Source organism: Cherax quadricarinatus, chromosome 96, assembly GCF_038502225.1.
Source record: "Cherax quadricarinatus isolate ZL_2023a chromosome 96, ASM3850222v1, whole genome shotgun sequence".
Lineage (NCBI taxonomy): Eukaryota > Metazoa > Arthropoda > Malacostraca > Decapoda > Parastacidae > Cherax > Cherax quadricarinatus.
In genome coordinates this window covers 278,387-302,826 of record NC_091387.1, presented here as the reverse complement: position 1 = coordinate 302,826, position 24,440 = coordinate 278,387, and the positions used below count along the sequence as shown (strand labels likewise).

Genomic DNA, 24,440 nt, shown 5'->3' with positions numbered 1-24,440 from the left:
TCTGGCAAGACACTGACGGAATGAATGATGATATGAGTGTTTCTTCTTTTTTCAGGTCACCCTGCCTTGGTGAGAAATGGCTGATGCGTTAATAAAAAAAATATTACAAATGAGGTTTTACTAATGATGTACAGAGCTGAAGAACTTGTGATTATTAAGATGAATGGGCACATTTGCAATGTTTGGATATTTATTTATGCTGTTTTGCTTGCTGGGAGCTTGAAGCCTCAGTATATATACCTGACAGAACAATCAGTATAGCATATAAGGGAAGAAGGTGAGGCAAGACAGGTGTCAAGAGGCGAGAGAACTGGGTTTTAAGCTAAAAGGTAATTTAACTAAGTATAAAAAGATATATTAAGTTACAGCAGTGAAACTGCAGATGTTTTGTGACAGTGATGCGAGTCACTTCCAAACACCTGCTCTTATTATTACTAATTATGTGTTCTTCCACTTCATGATATAATTATGCAAGTTATTATGAACTGTGCAGGGATTGTTTATTTTGATGGTTGAAGTACACCTACCATCCAACTTACGACCTGCTCGACTTATGACCACTCGACTTATAACCGTGTTTTTTATGCCAAATTTCTGGGAAATAAACAGCTGTTTGTGTTGTACACTGTTTATCCTATACCTTACAGTATAAAATACAGTACTAACAACATAAAAAGTAAAGTAAAACATGAAATCCCAAAATAAAACAATAAAATAAAGTCGTTACAAAAATGTTTTGTTGATATTCAGTAGTAAAGTTTGACTTACAACCATTTCAACTTGCGACCGGTTTCTCGGAACCGAACTCGGTCGTAAGTCGGATGGTAGGTGTATATTTATGCTCTGAAATGTATGTACTGTATTGAATTTCCTTGATGCTTTGAGTGTAAACCTGACAGCATCCAGATGGAACAATGTCAGCACAGCTGTTACTGGATCATCCTTAATAATAATATAATAATAATATCTTTATTTCTACAAGTACATGTACAAGGTATACAGGCCTAGCTGACATCAATGATATACTACTACATAGAAAGCCGCTTGCTATGCTGAGCATTTCCTGCAAATTAGGTCAGTTTTGTCCCAGGATGCGACCCACACCCATTTTATACTGATGGGTGAACATGGACAACAAGTGTCTTGTGGAAACACGTCCCTAATGTTTTCTAGTCATACTGGAGATTTGAACTCCAGACCTCAGTGTGTGAGCTGAGTGTGCTAACGATTAAGCTACAGGACACACATCTTGAAGATCATCCTTCAGATAATTATTTAGGCAGGTGGCTATGTGAATCATCAAGGCTTCAGATATTTCAACTTGGCAGGATATGTATGTGTATATTTTAAGCTGGCTCAGGTTTTTATCATACACCTGGCCAGCTTGTGGTTAACCTGGTGATCATACCTTCACTCATACACCTGGCCAGCTTGTGGTTAACCTGGTGATCATACCTTCACTCATACACCTGGCCAGCTTGTGGTTAACCTGGTGATCATACCTTCACTCATACACCTGGCCAGCTTGTGGTTAACCTGGTGATCATACCTTCACACTCGTACACCTGACTGATTACGTCATCTTCAAGTATCTTCTGCTTCTATCAACTTTTCTGTACTCGACTGAAGAAGCCTACTGTGTAGGCAAAACGTTTCGAAATAAAGATACCTAACTGTTGCATATGTGTCTTACCTAACAACCTGTCGGTATTTTATACCATTTTAATGTTCAAATCTTGACGCAGTTTCAGTAGTGGTGAAAAATGTATAAAATACACCAACTTTACTTCGTCACTACTCCTAATGATGCTGCATGTGACTGAAGATGTCTACTGTGCATGTGAAACATTTCAACAATAAAGATACCCAACTGTTGCACATACGCCTCAATCATCATAGGTTCAGGACGTTTCAGAAGCACCAACCTGAGTTCTTGCCTTCTCCCGGAACTTGACAGCTGCCTCAGACGGATCACAGCACGAGGACGCATCACTCAGTGGTCGATTGTCCTCCCCACCAGCTGCCACTTCGCTCTCCCTTTGTCGCATCTGAAGACAGAGTGCACATCAGTAAAAAAACTTTACACTGTAGGAATAGCCTGACTTACGATGGGGGATTAAGTTCCGATGAACCCATTGTAAGTTGAAAATATCCTAAGTCCAATGTGAATATATGATAAATAAATAGCTACTGTCACTGAAATAGTAAGTAAATATTTACTGCAAATAACTAAATACTGAAAAGTAAATAAATGAATACAAGTTTATCTTATCAAAGATTTTTTATTAGATTACATTTTTCATCTCAGCATGATACAATGTTTGTACAGAGGTGGATGACATTTAGGTGTACATGCAGAAAGCCCCTTAATATGCAGAGCATTTTGGGCAAACTTAAAAGTAACTTAAGTTTAACCCGTAAACGGTCCAAGCAGATCTACGTTCACATGTGTAGTGCTACAAAAGTAGATCTACGTTTATTTTCAAATATAACAAAAAAAAAAAAGTAGATCAAAGTTTTTTTTACACATTTTCAAATGTAAAAAACAAAAAGAAGATCTACTTTTTTTACATACTTTCAAATGTTGAAAAAACGTATACAGTGGACCCCCGCATAACGATGGCATCGCATAGCGATTTTTCCGCATAACGATTACTTTTATCGCAAAATTTTTGCCCCGCATACCGATTAAAAACCCGCATACCGATTTTCGTCCGAGACGCGTCCAATGTGCCCTCACATGTGCCGGCCGTCCCATTGTTTACCAGCCAGCCTCCGCGGTAACATCCAAGCATACACTCGGAATATTTCGTATTATTACAGTGTTTTCGGTGGTGTTTCTGGAAAATAAGTGACCATGGGCCCCAAGAAAGCTTCTAGTGCCAACCCTGTGGTAAAAAGGGTGAGAATTAGTATGGAAATTAAGAAAGATTTTGAAGGGTTTGGGGCTAACCCTGAGAAGCCTATGCCAGTTGTGGAATCCATTGTGCCTACTTCAAAGATTAAGGAAATGTGTGCAGAGTGGTTTGAACTGCAAACCTTTATAGATGAAAATCACCCTGACACAGCTGTTGCAAGCCGTGCTGGTGACTATTTCAATGACAATGTTATGGCCCATTTTAGGAAAGTCTTGAAGAAACGGGAGGTACAGAGCTCTATGGACAGATTTGTTGTGCGACAGAGGTCCAGTGACTCTGAAGCTGGTCCTAGTGGCATTAAAAGAAGAAGGGAAGTAACCCCAGAAAAGGACTTGCTACCTCAAGTCCTAATGGAAGGGGATTCCCCTTCTAAACAGTAAGAAGATAATGCTCTCCCCTCCTCCCATCCCATCAATCATCACCAGATCTTCAATAAAAGTAAGTGTCATGTAATTGTGCATGCCTTTTTCAGTTTGTGTGTATTAAAATTAACATTTCATGTGGTAAAAAAAATTTTTTTTCATACTTTTGGGCGTCTTGCACGGATTAATTTTATTTCCATTATTTCTTATGGGGAAAATTAATTCGCATAACGATTATTTCGCATAACGATGAGCCCTCTTGCACGGATTAAAATCGTTAACCGGGGGTCCACTGTATATACGTTTGGACCGTTTACGGGTTAAAAAGGCAATGATTAATTGAGTGTTTTTATATACAATCTCTTAGGTGGTTGTAAATATAAATTTAGGAGTTAGTTTGATGACTACTGAAGGAGCATCGCTATTACACCATCGTAAAGTTAAAATATTGGAAGCTAAACCATCATAAAATGAGGAGCATCCGTATATTATAATGCTGATACAAATTAAACTGACAAGTTAAGTTTTTTTTTACACAAAAGTATTGTATTAATCCAAACATACAATAGCAGTATTATCATACATTGCTGCACAAGAGAGAAAGTTGATGGGCATGGGGAGGGGGGGGGATGCAATTAATCAAGATATGTTGGATTGTCAAGGTAACCTGACAAACCCAACAGTGCCATAGAGTGCCAAGTGCAATAAGCATTGGTTGGCACAAAAGAACCTACATATAAAATACAGTAAAACCAATATCACGAATATGATACTGTACGCAGAGTACAACTCAGCCTGCCATTGCAGCCGAGGGCAGAATATTACCCTAGGAGAAAGTACAAATGCTTTTAAGAGTGCCAGCATTCATGTGGATTCTCTTCTTTAACAAGTTCTTGTAATCAACCCTGCTATTTATGTCCTTGCTTTCTTGTTTTTAATGACCCATGTCGTCTGACATTAATATTCGTAAACATTTACCCGTTTCTTCCATTCTATTAATAAATATAATTGCTTTTCACATACGTACAGTATACTGACTTCTTTGTGAGGCAAGATGTGTATCTGTGTAGCGTCAAGTGAATAACTGTATACAGTGGACCCCCGCTTTACGACCAGCTCCCAATGCGACCAATTATATAAGTGTATTTATGTAAGTGCATTTGTACGTGCATGTTTGGGGGTCTGAAATGGACTAATCTAATTCACAATATACCTTATGGGAACAAATTCGTTCAGTACTGGCACCTGAACATACTTCTGGAATGAAATAATATCGTAAACCGAGGGTCCACTGTACTTTGTACTCGTCTGTTTGTGGTTACGGGGGTTGATTCTCATTCTCATATCCTGGCCGTGCAGCACTGTAAGACCCTTGTGGGTTCAGCACTCAGTTTTGATTGTAATAATATCATCATCTTGGCCCTGCCTCTTAAGTTGCCAATCTTCACAGTGACTCCCTCTTAGCTCCATGCATGTGTCAATATGCACTTACCTGTTTGTATTTGTAGGGGTTAATCTATAGCTCCTGGTCTCTTAAGAGACAACTGACAGCTGTCGTTGTATCAAGACCGGTGAAATATTACTCAAAAGCTGGATGGAGAAATATAAGGGAAATAGAGTTCCCTTTGCTCATAAGAAAAATGTTCCATTTATTTCAAGTTGATTTTACCCAAGTGCCAGAGGGGTGAAACCAGCAGAGTGAAACACCTAGAGTACACCTGAGGTCAGTAACAGGTTACCTACATCCAGAGTGAAACACCTAGAGTACACCTGAGGTCAGTAACAGGTTACCTACATCCAGAGTGAAACACCTAGAGTACATCTGAGGTCAGTAACAGGTTATCTACATCCAGAGTGAAACACCTACAGTGCACCTGAGGTCAGTAACAAGTTACCTACATCCAGAGTGAAACACCTAGAGTGCACCTGAGGTCAGTAACAGGTTACCTACATCCAGAGTGAAACACTGGAGCTGATAAAGTGTCCCTTGTGAGGAAATCTTGTCACCAAGCTTGAGGGACTGACTAACTCCTACGTCTACTGAGGTAAGACAGACATATACACACCGAGACTGACAACCAGAAGTAGCAGCTGAGGTCACTATTATTTTTTCTTGTAAGGGCTGTTAGGAACCACTAAAATTTATGCCTTACTGAGTCCTGGGAACTTGGGAAACATGTCCAAATCTGAGAGGGAATGACAAAAAACATTTCCCCAATAAAGGGAAATGGAAATGACGAGTTCCCAAAGAAGTCAGGTTGACCCCCCCCCTCTTGCTTCAGACCTAAGTCCCAGCAGTCAGAACCCCCCCTCTTGCTTCAGACCTAAGTCCCAGCAGTCAGAACCCCCCCTCTTGCTTCAGACCTAAGTCCCAGCAGTCAGAACCCCCCCTCTTGCTTCAGACCTAAGTCCCAGCAGTCAGAACCCCCCCTCTTGCTTCAGACCTAAGTCCCAGCAGTCAGAACCCCGCCTCTTGCTTCAGACCTAAGTCCCAGCAGTTAGGACCCCCCTCTTGCTTCAGACCTAAGTCCCAGCAGTCAGGACCCCCCTCTTGCTTCAGACCTAAGTCCCAGCAGTCAGAACCCCCCCTCTTGCTTCAGACCTAAGTCCCAGCAGTCAGAACCCCGCCTCTTGCTTCAGACCTAAGTCCCAGCAGTCAGGACCCCCCCCTCTTGCTTCAGACCTAAGTCCCAGCAGTCAGGACCCCCTCCTCTTGCTTCAGACCTAAGTCCCAGCAGTCAGAACCCCCCTCTTGCTTCAGACCTAAGTCCCCGCCGTCAGGACCCCCCCTCTTGCTTCAGACCTAAGTCCCAGCAGTCAGGACCCCCCCTCTTGCTTCATACCTAAGTCCCAGCAGTCAGAACCCCCCCTCTTGCTTCAGACCTAAGTCCCAGCAGTCAGAACCCCCCTCTTGCTTCAGACCTAAGTCCCAGCAGTCAGAACCCCCCCTCTTGCTTCAGACCTAAGTCCCAGCAGTCAGAACCCCCCTCTTGCTTCAGACCTAAGTCCCAGCAGTCAGAACCCCCCCCTCTTGCTTCAGACCTAAGTCCCAGCAGTCAGAACCCCCCTCTTGCTTCAGACCTAAGTCCCAGCAGTCAGAACCCCCCCTCTTGCTTCAGACCTAAGTCCCAGCAGTCAGAACCCCCCTCTTGCTTCAGACCTAAGTCCCAGCAGTCAGAACCCCCCTCTTGCTTCAGACCTAAGTCCCAGCAGTCAGAACCCCCCCTCTTGCTTCAGACCTAAGTCCCAGCAGTCAGAACCCCCCTCTTGCTTCAGACCAAAGTCCTGGCAGTCAGAACCCCCCTCTTGCTTCAGACCTAAGTCCCCGCAGTCAGAACCCCCCTCTTGCTTCAGACCAAAGTCCTGGCAGTCAGAACCCCCCCTCTTGCTTCAGACCTAAGTCCCAACAGTCAGAACCCCCCTCTTGCTTCAGACCTAAGTCCCAGCAGTCAGAACCCCCCTCTTGCTTCAGACCTAAGTCCCAGCAGTCAGAACCCCCCCCTCTTGCTTCAGACCTAAGTCCCAGCAGTCAGAACCCCCCCTCTTGCTTCAGACCTAAGTCCCAGCAGTCAGAACCCCCCTCTTGCTTCAGACCAAAGTCCAGGCAGTCAGAACCCCCCCTCTTGCTTCAGACCTAAGTCCCAGCAGTCAGAACCCCCCCTCTTGCTTCAGACCAAAGTCCTGGCAGTCAGAACCCCCCCTCTTGCTTCAGACCTAAGTCCCAGCAGTCAGAACCCCCCTCTTGCTTCAGACCTAAGTCCCAGCAGTCAGAACCCCCCCTCTTGCTTCAGACCTAAGTCCCAGCAGTCAGAACCCCCCTCTTGCTTCAGACCTAAGTCCCAGCAGTCAGAACCCCCCCTCTTGCTTCAGACCTAAGTCCCAGCAGTCAGAACCCCCTAATCTTGCTTCAGACCTAAGTCCAAGCAGTCAGAACCCCCCTCTTGCTTCAGACCAAAGTCCTGGCAGTCAGAACCCCCCCTCTTGCTTCAGACCTAAGTCCCAGCAGTCAGAACCCCCCTCTTGCTTCAGACCTAAGTCCCAGCAGTCAGAACCCCCCTCTTGCTTCAGACCTAAGTCCCAGCAGTCAGAACCCCCCCTCTTGCCTCAGACCTAAGTCCCAGCAGTCAGAACCCCCTCCTCTTGCTTCAGACCTAAGTCCAAGCAGTCAGAACCCCCCTCTTGCTTCAGACCAAAGTCCTGGCAGTCAGAACCCCCCTCTTGCTTCAGACCTAAGTCCCAGCAGTCAGAACCCCCCCTCTTGCTTCAGACCAAAGTCCTGGCAGTCAGAACCCCCCATCTTGCTTCAGACCTAAGTCCCAGCAGTCAGAACCCCCCCTCTTTCTTCAGACCTAAGTCCCAGCAGTCAGAACCCCCCCTCTTGCTTCAGACCTAAGTCCCAGCAGTCAGAACCCCGCCTCTTGCTTCAGACCTAAGTCCCAGCAGTCAGAACCCCCCTCTTGCTTCAGACCTAAGTCCCAGCAGTCAGAACCCCCATCTTGCTTCAGACCTAAGTCCCAGCAGTCAGAACCCCCCCTCTTGCTTCAGACCTAAGTCCCAGCAGTCAGAACCCCCCTCTTGCTTCAGACCAAAGTCCTGGCAGTTAGAACTCTCCCTCTTGCTTCAGACCTAAGTCCTAGCAGTCAGAACCCTCCCTCTCGTTTCAGACCTAAGTCCTAGCAGTCAGAACCCTCCCTCTTGTTTCAGACCTAAGTCCAAGCAGTCAGAACCCCCCCTCTTGCTTCAGACCAAAGTCCTGGCAGTCAGAACCCTCCCTCTTGCTTCAGACCAAAGTCCTGGCAGTCAGAACCTTCCCTCTTGCTTCAGACCTAAGTCCCTGCAGTCAGAACCCCCCCTCTTGCTTCAGACCTAAGTTCAGCAGTCAGAACCCCGCCTCTTGCTTCAGACCTAAGTCCCAGCAGTCAGAACCCCCCCCTCTTGCTTCAGACCTAAGTCCCAGCAGTCAGAACCCCCCCTCTTGCTTCAGACCTAAGTCCCAGCAGTCAGAACCCCCCCTCTTGCTTCAGACCTAAGTCCCAGCAGTCAGAACCCCCCCTCTTGCTTCAGACCAAAGTCCTGGCAGTTAGAACCCTCCCTCTTGCTTCAGACCTAAGTCCCAGCAGTCAGAACCCTCCCTCTTGTTTCAGACCTAAGTCCCAGCAGTCAGACCCCCCCCCCCCTCTTGCTTCAGACCAAAGTCCTGGCAGTCAGAACCCTCCCTCTTGCTTCAGACCTAAGTCCCAGCAGTCAGAACCCCCCCTCTTGCTTCAGACCTAAGTTCAGCAGTCAGAACCCCTTCTCTTGCTTCAGACCTAAGTTCAGCAGTCAGAACCCCCCTCTCTTGCTTCAGACCTAAGTCCCAGCAGTCAGAACCCCTTCTCTTGCTTCAGACCTAAGTTCCAGCAGTCGGAACCCCCCCTCTTGCTTCAGACTTAAGTCCCAGCAGTCAGAACCCCCCCCCCTCTAACTCCTCACCTGGGTAGTCAGCAACAAGACACTTCCCCTAAGCCTAGCCTAGGAGGGCTGATGTATGGCATCCATAGACCAAATGCCCTTAGGAATAATGATAATGATCATACTAGCCAGGGATAGAACACCTGGCAACTGTCAGGGATACTTCAGGGTTAAAAGATGTCCTCACTCCACCAAGACCATCTTATAAATCCTTCCACACATGGGTTTAGTAAATAATAATAAATAATAAACTAATAAATAATAATAATAATAAATAATAATACAGTAATTAATAATAAATACATAATAATAATAATGACAATACTTCAAGACAAGCTCCCCTAACCCACTCTAAAATTTCTGGAGCCCCATTGGCAAGCCCCCCCCCCCAAAAAAAAAAAGTTATTATAAGTAAATAATTAAATTTATTTAAGCATGGCCACACATAAATGTAAATTACTCACCAGGATAACCCAAAAAGGCAGACAAAGTGATTTATTTCCATTGTAGTCCTTGCAATATCTTATTATTTAAACCTTAAAAATTGAAACGCCTAAGTAACTCAACTGTGTGAAAATCAGTTAAAGGGAGATATACCTATCAAAAAAAACAGTATCATGTCATCTGCAAGTATAAATGATTAATATAATGATGAAGGTAGATGAGAGAGTGAGGGTGTGACACCCGCTCTCAATGTGATCATATCTCAGGTTATTCTTGTACCTTCACTCTTGTGCTTCAACGCGCAGTCATATATTAACCTGGCGGGAGAATATTATGTCCATGGTGCATACTTTACACCCAGAGTCTTCAGATTGTAGCCACAACAATGTGGGGGAAACTGAACTACTGCATGACTCACACCAGTTTACCATTCTTCTATATATGACTCACACCAGTTTACCATTCTTCTATACATGACTCACACCAGTTTACCATTCTTCTATATATGACTCACACCAGTTTACCATTCTTCTATATATGACTCACACCAGTTTACCATTCTTCTATACATGACTCACACCAGTTTACCATTCTTCTATATATGACTCACAACAGTATACCATTCTTCTATGGTATAAACCTTGGTAATAAATACCGACAAGTTGGTTTAGAAAGACACGTAAGCAAACACTATGACATATTTATTAGAAAACGTTTCGGTCCTGGGACCTTGATCACCTTGATCAAGGTCCCAGGACCGAAACGTTTTCTAATAAATATGTCATAGTGTTTGCTTACGTGTCTTTCTAAACCACCATTCTTCTATACATGACTCACACCAGGTTTACCATTCTTCTATACATGACTCACACCAGGTTTACCATTCTTCTATACATGACTCACACCAGGTTTACCATTCTTCTATACATGACTCACACCAGGTTTACCATTCTTCTAACATAATAACTGAGCCTTGCTCCTCTGATGGTGGTAATGTTATGTTAGTTCTGACACATTGTGTCCACTTTCTTGGGAGTTTACTCCAGCACTACTGGAAGGAAATCTTTAGTTTTAAAGATTTCCTTCCAGTAGCACTGGAAGAAGTCATCAGATAGCATCGAATATCCCACTGCAGGTTTAGCAGCTAATGCAGCTTCAGAAAGCTTTGAATTGTCGAAATATTGAAAAAAAAATAACGTTTTAAATCATTTTTCAATACTTATAAATAATTTACATATTTTTAAAAAATCCCAATAAAATTCCATAAAAAATAAATATTATTAAAAAATATGAAATATTCAATAATATTATTTATTTTTATGGAAGTTTACAGGGATTTTTTAAAAATATGTAAATTACAGTGGACCCCCGGTTTACGATCAGCTCCCAATGCGACCAATTATGTAAGTGTATTTATGTAAGTGCGTTTGTATGTGTATGTTTGGGGGTCTGAAATGGACTAATGTAATTCACAATATTCCTTATGGGAAAAATTCGGTCAGCACTGGCACCTGAACATACTTCTGGAATGAAATAATATCGTAAACCGGGGGTCCACTGTATTTATAATACTGAAAAATGATCTACAACGTTATTTTTTTCACTATTTCGACAATTCAAAGCTTTCTGAATCTGCATTAGCTTCTAAACCTGCGGTGGGATATTTGATGCTTGTCTCATCACTCAGTGAAGTCTCCTAGCTGAAGCTCACAATGATTACTATACCATAATTTTTAAAAGGGTGGAGTGGTAAGCCAGTGGAAGGCCTCGGTCAGATGACCAAAAGCTTCAGCTGTGGGTCACCATATGACTAAGACTTGCATCAGGTATCACTCGTCCTATTTCCTGGCAAAGCTTACCTAACCTAACCTCAAGCTGACACTTCCATTATTTGATGCCATTAGTCAGCTTGTAATGGCTACGCTACCCTGCTGGTAACTGTACAATATTTATATGTTTATACAACCTAACCTATGAACTATCTTCAAAAAAATAATACTCATAAACTTACAGGTAACATTAATAAATGACTTAAGGAATTCACAAAAAAACAAGGGACTTCCCTGAAAATATACATTAACCTGTAAACGGTCCAAACGTATATATACGTTTTTACCGCTAATGCCCCAAACGTATATATACGTTTTATGTGTCATACATTTTACATTGCCACGATAAGCCTGAGTTGCCTAGACATGTGAGAATGGGTGTGAGCACTCACTGTGTGCCATATTAAAATAATTGGGGATGCCTGGGTACCATATGCTCTTTTTTCCTATTAAAAAACAGCAATGTTATTTTTCTCAAAAAAGTTGGGGCAGTACAGTAGTGAACGTATATATATGTTCGGACCGTTTACGGGTTAAACACGTAATCCCAGAACTATATCACTGACCCGAAATTTTAGGATGCAAACTTTGACTATGAAAATGAGTAGTATGAGAGTGAAGGTATGATCACCAGGTTAACTGGTCAGGTGTATGAGTGTGAAGGTATGATCACCAGGTTAACTGGCCAGGTGTATGAGAGTGAAGGTATGATCACCAGGTTAACCAGCCAGGTGTATGAGTGTGAAGGTATGATCACCAGGTTAACTGGTCAGGTGTATGAGTGTGAAGGTATGATCACCAGGTTAACCGGCCAGGTGTATGAGTGTGAAGGTATGATCACCAGGTTAACCGGCCAGGTGTATGAGTGTGAAGGTATGATCACCAGGTTAACTGGTAAGGTGTATGAGTGTGAAGGTATGATCACCAGGTTAACCGGCCAGGTGTATGAGTGCGAAGGTATGATCACCAGGTTAACCGGCCAGGTGTATGAGTGTGAAGGTATGATCACCAGGTTAACCGGCCAGGTGTATGAGTGTGAAGGTATGATCACCAGGTTAACTGACCAGGTGTATGAGTGTGAAGGTATGGTCACTAGGTTAACTGGTCAGGTGTATGAGAGTGAAAGTATGATCACCAGGTTAACTGGCCAGGTGTATGAAAGTGAAGGTATGATCATCAGGTTAACTGGCCAGGTGTACGAGAGTGAAGGTATGATCACCAGGTTAACTGGTCAGGTGTATGAGAGTGAAGGTATGATCACCAGGTTAACTGGCCAGGTGTACGAGAGTAAAGGAATGATCACCAGGTTAACCGGCCAGGTGTAGGAGTGTGAAGGTATGATCACCAGGTTAACCGACCAGGTGTATGAGTGTGAAGGTATGATCGCCAGGTTAACCGGCCAGGTGTACAAGTGTGAAGGTATGATCACCAGGTTAACCACAAGCTGGCCAGGTGTACGAGTGTGAAGGTATGATCACCAGGTTAACCACAAGCTGGCCAGGTGTACGAGTGTGAAGGTATGATCACCAGGTTAACCACAAGCTGGCCAGGTGTACGAGTGTGAAGGTATGATCACCAGGTTAACCACAAGCTGGCCAGGTGTACGAGTGTGAAGGTATGATCACCAGGTTAACCACAAGCTGGCCAGGTGTACGAGTGTGAAGGTATGATCACCAGGTTAACCACAAGCTGGCCAGGTGTACGAGTGTGAAGGTATGATCACCAGGTTAACCACAAGCTGGCCAGGTGTATGAGTGAAGGTATGATCACCAGGTTAACCACAAGCTGGCCAGGTGTATGAGTGAAGGTATGATCACCAGGTTAACCACAAGCTGGCCAGGTGTATGATAAAAACCTGAGCCAGCTTAAAATATACACATACATATCCTGCCAAGTTGAAATATCTGAAGCCTTGATGATTCACATAGCCACCTGCCTAAATAATTATCTGAAGGATGATCTTCAAGATGCAACCATCACACTATATATACCGGAGTGCTGACAACACTCAGCACCATGGTATATATATATACCGGAGTGCTGACAACACTCAGCACCATGGTATATATATATACCGGAGTGCTGACAACACTCAGCACCATGGTATATATATATACCGGAGTGCTGACAACACTCAGCACCATGGTATATATATATACCGGAGTGCTGACAACACTCAGCACCATGGTATATATATATACCGGAGTGCTGACAACACTCAGCACCATGGTATATATATATACCGGAGTGCTGACAACACTCAGCACCATGGTATATATATATACCGGAGTGCTGACAACACTCAGCACCATGGTATATATATATACCGGAGTGCTGACAACACTCAGCACCATGGTGTGTGTGCGTATATATATATATATATATATATATATATATATATATATATATATATATATATATATATATATATATATATATATATATATATATATATGCATGCAAAACAACCACTCTGAAAAAACAGAGAAATTCCAAGCGCTTTCATGACTACTCACATTATCCTTGATAATGTGAGTAGTCATGGCATAGAAAGCTTTCTCTATTTTTTCAGAGTGGTTGTTTATATATTCCAAAATCACCTGTTTACTGTGATCTTATTGCATGCATGCATTATATATATATATATATATATATATATATATATATATATATATATATATATATATATATATATATATATATATATATATATATATATATATATATATATATATATATATATATATATAATATATATATATATATATATATATATATATATATATATATATATATATATATATATATATATATATATATATATATATATATATATATATATATATATATAATATATATATATATATATATATATATATATATATATATATATATATATATATATATATATATATATATATATATATATATATATATATATATATATATATATATATATATATATATATATATATATATATATATATATATATATATATATATAATATATATATATATATATATATATATATATATATATATATATATATATATATATATATATATATATATATATATATATATATATATATATATATATATATATATATATATATATATATATATATATATATATATATATATATATATATATATATATATATATATATATATATATATATATATATATATATATATATATATATATATATATATATATATATATATATATATATATATATATATATATATATATATATATATATATATATATATATATATATATATATATATATATATATATATATATATATATATATATATATATATATATATATATATATATATATATATATATATATATATATATATATATATATATATATATATATATATATATATATATATATATATATAATATATATATATATATATATATATATATATATATATATATATATATATATATATATATATATATATATATATATATATATATATATATATATATAATATATATATATAATGGAATCAATAATTGCCTGAGGCAGTTCGTGAGTCCACCTTGAAAAGCATAAATTAATCTAACGAATCTCAGCATGGTTTTACAAAGGCGTTTCCTGCCTCACGAATTTATTAACTTTTTTCACTAAGGTCTTTGAGGAGGTAGATCATGGTAATGAATATGATATTGTGTATATGGACTTCAGTAAGGCTTTTGACAGGGTCCTACATCAGAGACTATTGAGGAAAATTAAAGCACATGGAATAGGAGGAGAAATTTTTTCCTGGATAGAGGCATGGTTGACAAACAGGCAGCAGAGAGTTTGCATAAATGGGGAGAAATCAGAGTGGGGAAGCGTCAGGCGGTGTTCCACAGGGGGTCAGTGTTGGGCCCCCTGCTGTTCACAATCTACATAAACGACATAGATGAGGGCATAAAGAGTTTACATCGGCAAGTTTGCCGATGACACCAAAATAGGCCGTCGAATTCATTCTGACGAGGACATTCGAGCACTCCAGGAGGATTTGAATAGACTGATGCAGTGGTCGGAGAAGTGGCAGATGCAGTTTAATATAGACAAATGCAAAGTTCTAAATGTTGGACAGGACAATAACCATGCCACATATAAACTAAATAATGTAGATCTTAATATTACGGATTGCGAAAAAGATTTAGGAGTTCTGGTTAGCAGTAATCTGAAACCAAGACAACAGTGCATAAGTGTTCTAATAAAGCTAATAGAATCCTTGGCTTCATATCAAGAAGCATAAATAATAGGAGTCCTCAGGTTGTTCTTCAACTCTATACATCCTTGGTTAGGCCTCATTTAGATTATGCTGCACAGTTTTGGTCACCGATTACAGAATGGATATAAATTCTCTGGAAAATGTACAAAGGAGGATGACAAAGATGATCCCATGTATCAGAAACCTTCCCTATGAGGATAGACTAAGGGCCCTGAAACTGCATCTCTAGAAAGACGTAGAATGAGGGGGATATGATTGAGGTTTATAAGTGGAAGACAGGAATAAATAAAGGGGATGTAAATAGTGTGCTGAAAATTTCTAGCCTAGACAGGACTCGCAGCAATGGTTTTAAGTTGGAAAAATTCAGATTCAGGAGGGATATAGGAAAGTACTGGTTTGGTAATAGAGTTGTGGATGAGTGGAACAAACTCCCAAGTACCGTTATAGAGGCCAGAACGTTGTGTAGCTTTAAAAATAGGTTGGATAAATACATGAGTAGATGTGGGTGGGTGTGAGTTGGACCTGATAGCTTGTGCTAACAGGTCGGTTGCCGTGTTCCTCCCTTAAGTCAATGTGACCTGACCTGACTAGGTTGGGTGCATTGGCTTAAGCCGGTAGGGACTTGGACCTGCCTCGCATGGGCCAGTAGGCCTTCTGCAGTGTTCCTTCGTTCTTATGTTCTTATATATATAATGTATATATAATGTATATATATATATATATATATATATATATGTATATATATATATATGTATAATATATATATATATAATATATATATAATATATATATATATATATATATATATATATATATATATATATATATATATATATATATATATATATATATATATATATATATATATATATATATATATATATATATAATATATATATATATATATATATATATATATATATATATATATATATATATATATATATATATATATATATATATATAAAATATATATATATATATATATATATATACAGTGGACCCCAGTTAACGAACTTTTTTCACTCCAGAAGTATGTTCAGGTGCCAGTACTGACCGAATTTTTTCCCATAAGGAATATTGTGAAGTAGATTAGTCCATTTCATACCCCCAAACATACACGTACAAACGCACTTACATAAATACACTTACATAATTGGTCGCATTTGGAGGTGATCGTTAAGCGGGGGTCCACTGTATATATATATATATATATATATAAAATGAAGTGCTGACAACAAACTCAGCATCAGACTTCATATATATACACACACTAAAGTACTGACGTCACTGTCAGCACCAACAGATACTACTGACCACTTAAGGTCACACACTACAAGCTTACCTGTCTATGATCAAACCTTAATACTTCTCATGTCCCTGACACTGTATGATCCCTAAGGGCTTAGCTCAGAGATGACTAACATATTATAGTTATGATCATCATCAATTAACAACTGTTAACCCTTTGACTGTCGCGGCCGTATATATACGTCTTACGAGGTACTGTGTTTGACGTATATACTCAAATTCTAGCGGCTTCAAATCAAGAAGGAGAAAGCTGGTAGGCCCACATGTGAGAGAATGGGTCTGTGTGGTCAGTGTGCACCATATAAAAAAAATCCTGGAGCACGCAGTGCATAATGAGAAAAAAAAACTCCGACCGTTTTTTTTAATTAAAATGCAGACTTTGTGATCTATTTTCGTATAGTATTTATGGTTGTATTCTCGTTTTCTTGGTCTCATTTGATAGAATGGAAAACATGTTATAGAAATAGATGTGATTTTGATTGATTTTACTATAAAAAGAACCTGGAAATAGAGCTCAAAGTAGGGGAAACATTTGATTTTTGCCAATGTTCAAAAGTAAACAAATGATGTCATTGTCCAATAAATGTCCAACTAGCCATTCTAATATGCAGTCATGAATGGGTTGATGTAATTTATACAATTATTACAGTATTGCAGTAGTCTGCAATCTTCTATTTTTTGTTTGAATAAAAATTCAAAATAGAAAGCAAGAGTAATATCAGAGGGGCCTGGAGACATGACTGATGAACAAAGAAAATGTTATTTTAGAGCCAGGAATGTCTGCATTGTTCATTCTGGACCTTATTTTGAAATTGTCATATTTTTTTAATTTTTGTGAAATTGGCCAAATTGCAAATTTCTGACCACGTTATTGGGTAGTTGAAATTGGTAAATGGGCAGTTTCTTGTACTCAATCGATAGAAAAAACGGAGTTCTAAAGAAATAGCTATGAGTTTGGTCGACTGGAACAATGGAATTAGCCGAAAATAGGGCTCAAAGTGGGCGAAATAGCCGATTTGTAAACAGCGCCTAGGTCGCTAACTTCGCGAGAGCATAATTCCGTCAGTTTTCCATCAAATTTCGTTTTTTTTTTGTGTCATTACAATCGGGAAAAGATTCTCTATCATTTCATAAGAAAAAATTATTTTTTTTTTAAATTTTGCGACACCAGGAGACACCTCAGGATTGGGGGTTGCGACAGTCAAGGGGTTAATCTCCAGAAGATGCTGCTGGTTTATTCTTCAGAAAACAAGATAGTCTCCTGACAAAGGTCTTTGTCAGAGGCTGATATGTTAGGTGATTAAGATTATACTGATCTACCCCAGCTAGGTTTTGCCTTTACAGCAGACTTCTTTGGTCAAATACAGGCAAATATAAAACTGGAAATAGTAGAAGGAGTAATTTTGAGGTAGTCAGTCCCTCAGACTGAAGTAGAGGCATGTAACTAGATCTTTAGTTAGCTTTAGTTACACAGAGTGACCACTGCCTATAAGAGTACAGGAGACACACAGGAAGCAAAAAGCCACAAGTGAATCCAAGATATTTCTTCTCATGTGCAGAAAACAACCACTGTAAAAAAAATAGTGAACTTTCAAAAGATTTCATAGTTTAAGAAATCATATTATCAGCACTTGGAAGTTAACTATTTTTCACAGTGGTTGTTCTGCATATTGTGGCATCTTATTGCACTTGTTCTCACATACAAAATCCACATCAAAAACATCTAGTACGTATTGTGGTCTTTAATTAAAGGAAATGGAACATACAACAACAAATGAATGAAATAATTAAAACAGTATGACTCAGTGTTCAATAAATCACTAATCAGCCCTCAGATTAATGATCCAAACGAGTCCTTCATGACTGAGTCACAAAATACTGCAGACATCTCTCTAATCTCCAATATAACTAACTCAATTAACACGGAAGCCACTGATAGCATGCCCATGTACTCTGCCTCAGGCCCTAACTTATGCAACTCTACGTTCTTAAATATTCTGTGGAGAACCCTAATGACAAAGTTACAGAAGTGAGACATGAGAGAGAGGGGTGGGTTGATTGCATTTTCTTGGACTGCAAGAAGGCCTTCGACACAGTTCCTCACAAGAGACTAGTGCAGAAACTAGAGGATCAGGCACATATAACAGGAAGGGCACTGTAGTCACCCCACATATTTAAAGTATCAGTAATATTTCCAGGGTAATAATATTAATATAAATACATAAATATATATAAATCTAAATAATCATAGCTGTGTAGTTAATCACAAGAAATTACGTGTATTGTGTGGTAATGATTTCCCGCTATACTTAAATGTATGAATGAAAATATGGGGTGGTAGGGGAAGTGACATATTCAAATGGCTTCAGGAAGAAATCCAAATATTCTTCCTTGAAGCCTTTTTAGCCACTCTCCAAGGCTATGGGTCCCACAATTTGTACCAGTGGAGGACCCCTCTCAATAAATAAACATATATATGTAACATATATATATGTATGAGGTGTATCTATCTCTTAGTATATATATAAGGACTGTTTCTCTCAGTGTATATATGAGGTGTATGTCTTACTTTCATTCTTGTTTTATTGGTTCAGATGTTCTTGACTGGTGATGTACAGGTGACATTCAGTTTTTTAATGACCCTCGTGTAGTAGATAGACTTTAAACCACATTAACCAAGCAAACAAAGTATTCCCACAAGGAAGTAGAAACTGTGACCTTAGTTTTTTGATGATGTCGCTGCCTTCGTGAAAATATTCAACTCGCACACTTTTCGCTATGATGATTTGCCTTAAATATAACATTAATGTAAGAGACCACAGCAAACATTGCTGTAATGTTAATATCAACATACACTATGGTCACCTATCATCAATCATTTCTTTTGATCAAGGATAAGGTAGGGAACACCTTCTATCAAGGCTGGGAGACTTGATTAGCACTATTGCTAGTAAATAATCTAGTATACAATCCCAGGTGCAATACCTAGGTACCTTTATGTCAGCTAGTTAGGTAGTTCTTAAGCTTATTATTACTTACAGAGACTTCACTGGACCTGGTCAATGCCTACTCGCAACAAACACAGCAATCAAAATGTGGTATAAAAGGAACGTTATTGTTAAGTATTTTATGAATTTTGGGAGAAATCAGTTCGATGTGTGTGTATGCAATGTGTGGGGCAGTTGGTATGTATATAGAACATTTCTGTTGAATCCAGTGTAAGATATACGATGACCAGATCATGCGGCTCTTGGTTGTATGATGAGCCGCTGATTGAGTTCTTGGTAATTTAAGGAGTATTTAATGGAACTCTTGGTTATACGAGACTATGGCTGCCTTATAGGCCTACCTAGCAGGAAAATAAAAAGCATACAGAAAAAATTATATTATGCCGTTGTTTTTTGAAGTCTGAGAGTTAACGAATATATTGTAAGTGCTGTTGACCAGACTGCACTATAGATGTTGTGCCTCAGTGTTCCTTGTTGACCAGAGTTCTGCACATCTGCCCCACCCAGCCCTGCCTCGCTCTCCTCCACAGAGCAGAACGCCTCCTAGCCCTGCCTTGCTCTTCTCCACAAAGCAAAACACCTCCTTGCCCTGCCTCATTCTCCCCTGCAGAGTTTTGCACCTCCCCCTCACTGCCCTGCCTCACCCCTGCTATCTTTAACTGCCCATGTTGGCATTGCCTCGCCATCTCTACTGCCACCTACTGTCACTCCTTCCACCCCTCCTCAATGCATCCCATTACCCTTCTAGCGCCTCCCTATGATCCCCTAAGGCCTCCCCTAAAGACTTACCCTGATGCTGGGTCACCTTAAGAAGGAGAACTAAGAGTAGTTTGTGTCTGTTTAGTGACCTCGTCTCTTGGAGGGTGCTATTGTCACCACAGGGTGCCACTGTTGCCATGGAGTGCCACTGTTGCTACAGAGTGCCACTGTTGCCACAGTGCCACTCACCACAGTGCCACTGTTGCCAGTGCCACTGTCACAACAGTGCCACTACCCACAGTGCCACTGTCACCACAGAGTGCCACTGTTGCCACAGATAGTCACTGTTGCCACAGAATGCCAGTTGCCACAGTGCCACTGTCAGCACAGGGTACCATTGTTGCAACAGGGTGCCACTGTTGCCACAGTGCCACTCACCACAATGTGCCACTGTAGCTGCAGGGTGCCACTGTTGTCACAGTGCCACTGCAGTTGGAGGGTGCCACTGCTGTCACAGTGCCACTGTAGCTGCAGGGTGCCACTGTCGCAACTGAGTGCCACTCTAACCATAAGGTACTCATCTAAGAACCCAGTGTATTTTTTTCGGTATAAATAGTGAAGATATTTCCTTTTTCGTCTAAATTTGTTGACATTTTAGGGTGGTAAGAGTTAATTACTGAGGTTGGGTAGACAGTACAATATACCTCCAGGGAGAACCAGGAGTGCTATGAGTGACCTAGGATTAAGTCAATATGGGCAATTCTAGCCTTGTATCAGTCTTGTGCTGCTAGTGTTTGACCAGCAACACCACATGAACATCACACTTGTACCAGGAAGGAAGCATCACATCACAGTGTTAATATTATAGTCATCACACACAACCTCAATGTCACGGTTACAATGTTAAGTCATCACACAACCTCAGCATCATGGTCACAATGTTAAGTCATCACACACAACCTCAGCATCACGGTCACAATGTTAAGTCATCACACACAACCTCAGAATCACGATCACAATGTTAAGTCATCACACACATCCTCAGAATCACGATCACAATGTTAAGTCATCACACATCCTCAGCATCACGGTTACAGTGTTAATATTACAGTCATCACACACGCAACCTCAGCATCATGGTCACAATGTTAAGTCATCACACACAACCTCAGCATCATGGTCACAATGTTAAGTCATCACACACAACCTCAGCATCATGGTCACAATGTTAAGTCATCACACACAACCTCAGCATCATGGTCACAATGTTAAGTCATCACACACAACCTCAGCATCATGGTCACAATGTTAAGTCATCACACACAACCTCAGCATCACAGTCACAATGTTAAGTCATCACACACCTCAGCATCATGGTCACAATGTTAAGTCATCACACACAACCTCAGCGTCACGGTCACAATGTTAAGTCATCACACACAACCTCAGCATCATGGTCACAATGTTAAGTCATCACACACAACCTCAGCATCATGGTCACAATGTTAAGTCATCACACACAACCTCAGCATCATGGTCACAATGTTAAGTCATCACACACAACCTCAGCATCATGGTCACAATGTTAAGTCATCACACACAACCTCAGCATCACGGTCACAATGTTAAGTCATCACACACAACCTCAGCATCACGGTCACAATGTTAAGTCATCACACACAAACTCAGCATCATGGTCACAATGTTAAGTCATCACACACAACCTCAGCATCACGGTCACAATGTTAAGTCATCACACACAACCTCAGCATCACGGTCACAATGTTAAGTCATCACACACAACCTCAGCATCACGGTCACAATGTTAAGTCATCACACACAACCTCAGCATCACGGTCACAATGTTAAGTCATCACACACAACCTCAGCATCATGGTCACAATGTTAAGTCATCACACACAACCTCAGCATCATGGTCACAATGTTAAGTCATCACACACAACCTCAGCGTCACGGTCACAATGTTAATAAACATAAACAATCTGAACTCAAACCTTGAATCAGGAGTAAATATTTAACATAAGTTGAACACCTGAGTGACAGATGTTGTCAGCACAACACTGCTGAACAATAACAACAACAAAGTCATCAATGAACTGGATCTCTGATTCACTTTCATTATTACTCCATCATGGTAGTTTTACCTACCTTATAACGAAGTTTTAACCGTAAACAGAAAAACTTTAATTACTGATCAATTTATCTCCTGAGTTTATGTCTCCAAGTGTGTTATTAGTGAGCATTGACAAATGTTCATTATACCTTAGTTATCCATATATATATATATATATATATATATATATATATATATATATATATATATATATATATATATATATATATATATATATATATATATATATATATATATATATATATATATATATATATCCTAGAGAATCTGTGGATTTGATAGTTAAAAACTGGAGAGGAGAGTTGTTAGATGGAGAGTTACAGGTATCGGGAAGATGGAAGGAATATTTTTGAAGAAGTGTTAGATGGTGAAGATCTGAGTTCATGTATTGGGAAAGGAAGTGCAACATCTTATAGGAGTGCGGAAGAGCCAGTTGTGAGTGTGGGGGGGAAGTGTATCAGGCAATTGGTCGCCGTTGCCCAGCGGTGAGAGTAGCGACTCTCATTGCTGAGGTCCAGGTAATAAACCCTGGGCATTAATATAATATACATACTATATAGTTGGTGGGATGAAGAGGGATAAAACAGCTGGAATTGATGGGATAAAGACAGAAATGTCTGTGTGTATTGAATAGGGTAAGGTACATAGGGACTGGCAGACAGCATACATAGTTCCTTCGTATAAAGACAAAGGTGATCAAATAAAATGTAAAAATTGTAAGGGAATAAGTGTGTTGAGTACATCTGGTAAAGTGTATGGTAGAGTTATTATTGAAAGAATTAAAAGTAGGATAGAGAGCAGGATAGCAGATGAACAATAAGACTTTAGGAAGGGTGGGGAGTGTGTAGACTGTTTACAGTGAAACATACAGATGAACAGTATTTAGGTTTTCGTGGCGTTTATGGATTTGGAAAAGGCGTGTGATAGGGTAGATGGGGGGACAATGTGGCATATGTTGCAAATGTATGGGGTAGGTTACTGAAAGCAACGAAGAGTTTTTATGAGGATAGTGAGGCTCAGGTTAGAGTATGTAGGCGAGAGGGAGATTATTTCCCAGTAAAAGCAGGCCGTAGACAGGGATGTGTGATATCACCATGGTTATTCAATATATTTATAGATGGAGTCGTAAGAGAAGTGAATGCTCGGGTGTTGGCAAGAGATGTGGGATTAAAAGATAAAGAACCTAACACAAAGTGGGAGTTGTCACAGTTGCTATTTGCTGATGACACTGTGCTTTTGGGAGATTCTGAAGAGAAGTTGCAGAGGTTAGTTGAGCTTGGTAGGGTATGCAAACGAAATTAAAAGTGAATATAGGAAAAAGTAAGGTGATGAGGATGATAAAAATTTAGGTAATGAAAGATTGGATATCAGTTTGGAGGGAGTATGGAGGAAGTGAATGTATATAGATATTTGAGAGAAAACCTGCCAGCAGATAGGTCTATGAAAGATGAGGTGAATCACGGAATTGATGAGGGGAAAAAGGCGAGTGGTGCACTGAGGAGTCTGTGGAGACAAAGAACATTATCCATGGAAGCAAAGAGGAGAATGTATGAGAGTATAGTTATGCTAATGCACTTACATAGGTATGAAGCATGGGTGGTTAATGTTGCAGTGAGGAGAAGGCTGGAGGCCTTCTGAGGGCAATGTATAATGTGAATATAATGCAGAGATCCATAGTTTGGGAATTAGGAGGAGGTGTGGGGTTACTAAAAGTATTATAAAGAGGGCTGAGGAGGGGTTGAAGTGGTTTGGACAATTAGAGAGTATTAAAAGAAATAAAATGATTTAGAGAGAGTGTAAATCCGTAATGGAAGGAAGGTGGGGTAGGAGTTGGCCATTAATAAAGATAAGTGTATAAAAAAGTAAGTAGAAGTTGGTATAATTTGGCAGCCATCTTAGGTCTTGATCAGACTAAGTAATATAACAAACTGCCAGTGCATAACTTTTACACTAAATAGTATAATGTTAACACATTCCTTCCTTAATTCAGCTACATAACTAACCAAGCAACA

At 39.8% G+C, this 24,440-nt stretch overlaps 1 protein-coding gene across 3 annotated transcripts in view; it reads right to left on the bottom strand.

Annotated features, from left to right (window-relative positions):
- The window catches only part of LOC128701718 (pleckstrin homology-like domain family B member 1), a gene marked incomplete at its 5' end in the record, with an annotated part of 158,852 nt that overhangs the window by 19,154 nt on the left and 115,258 nt on the right, over positions 1-24,440 (bottom strand). For all 3 annotated transcript variants that reach the window (XM_070104949.1, XM_070104950.1, XM_070104952.1), the window contains 1 exon segment: positions 1,926-2,048. In XM_070104949.1, the coding sequence (XP_069961050.1) occupies positions 1,926-2,048 (123 nt within the window).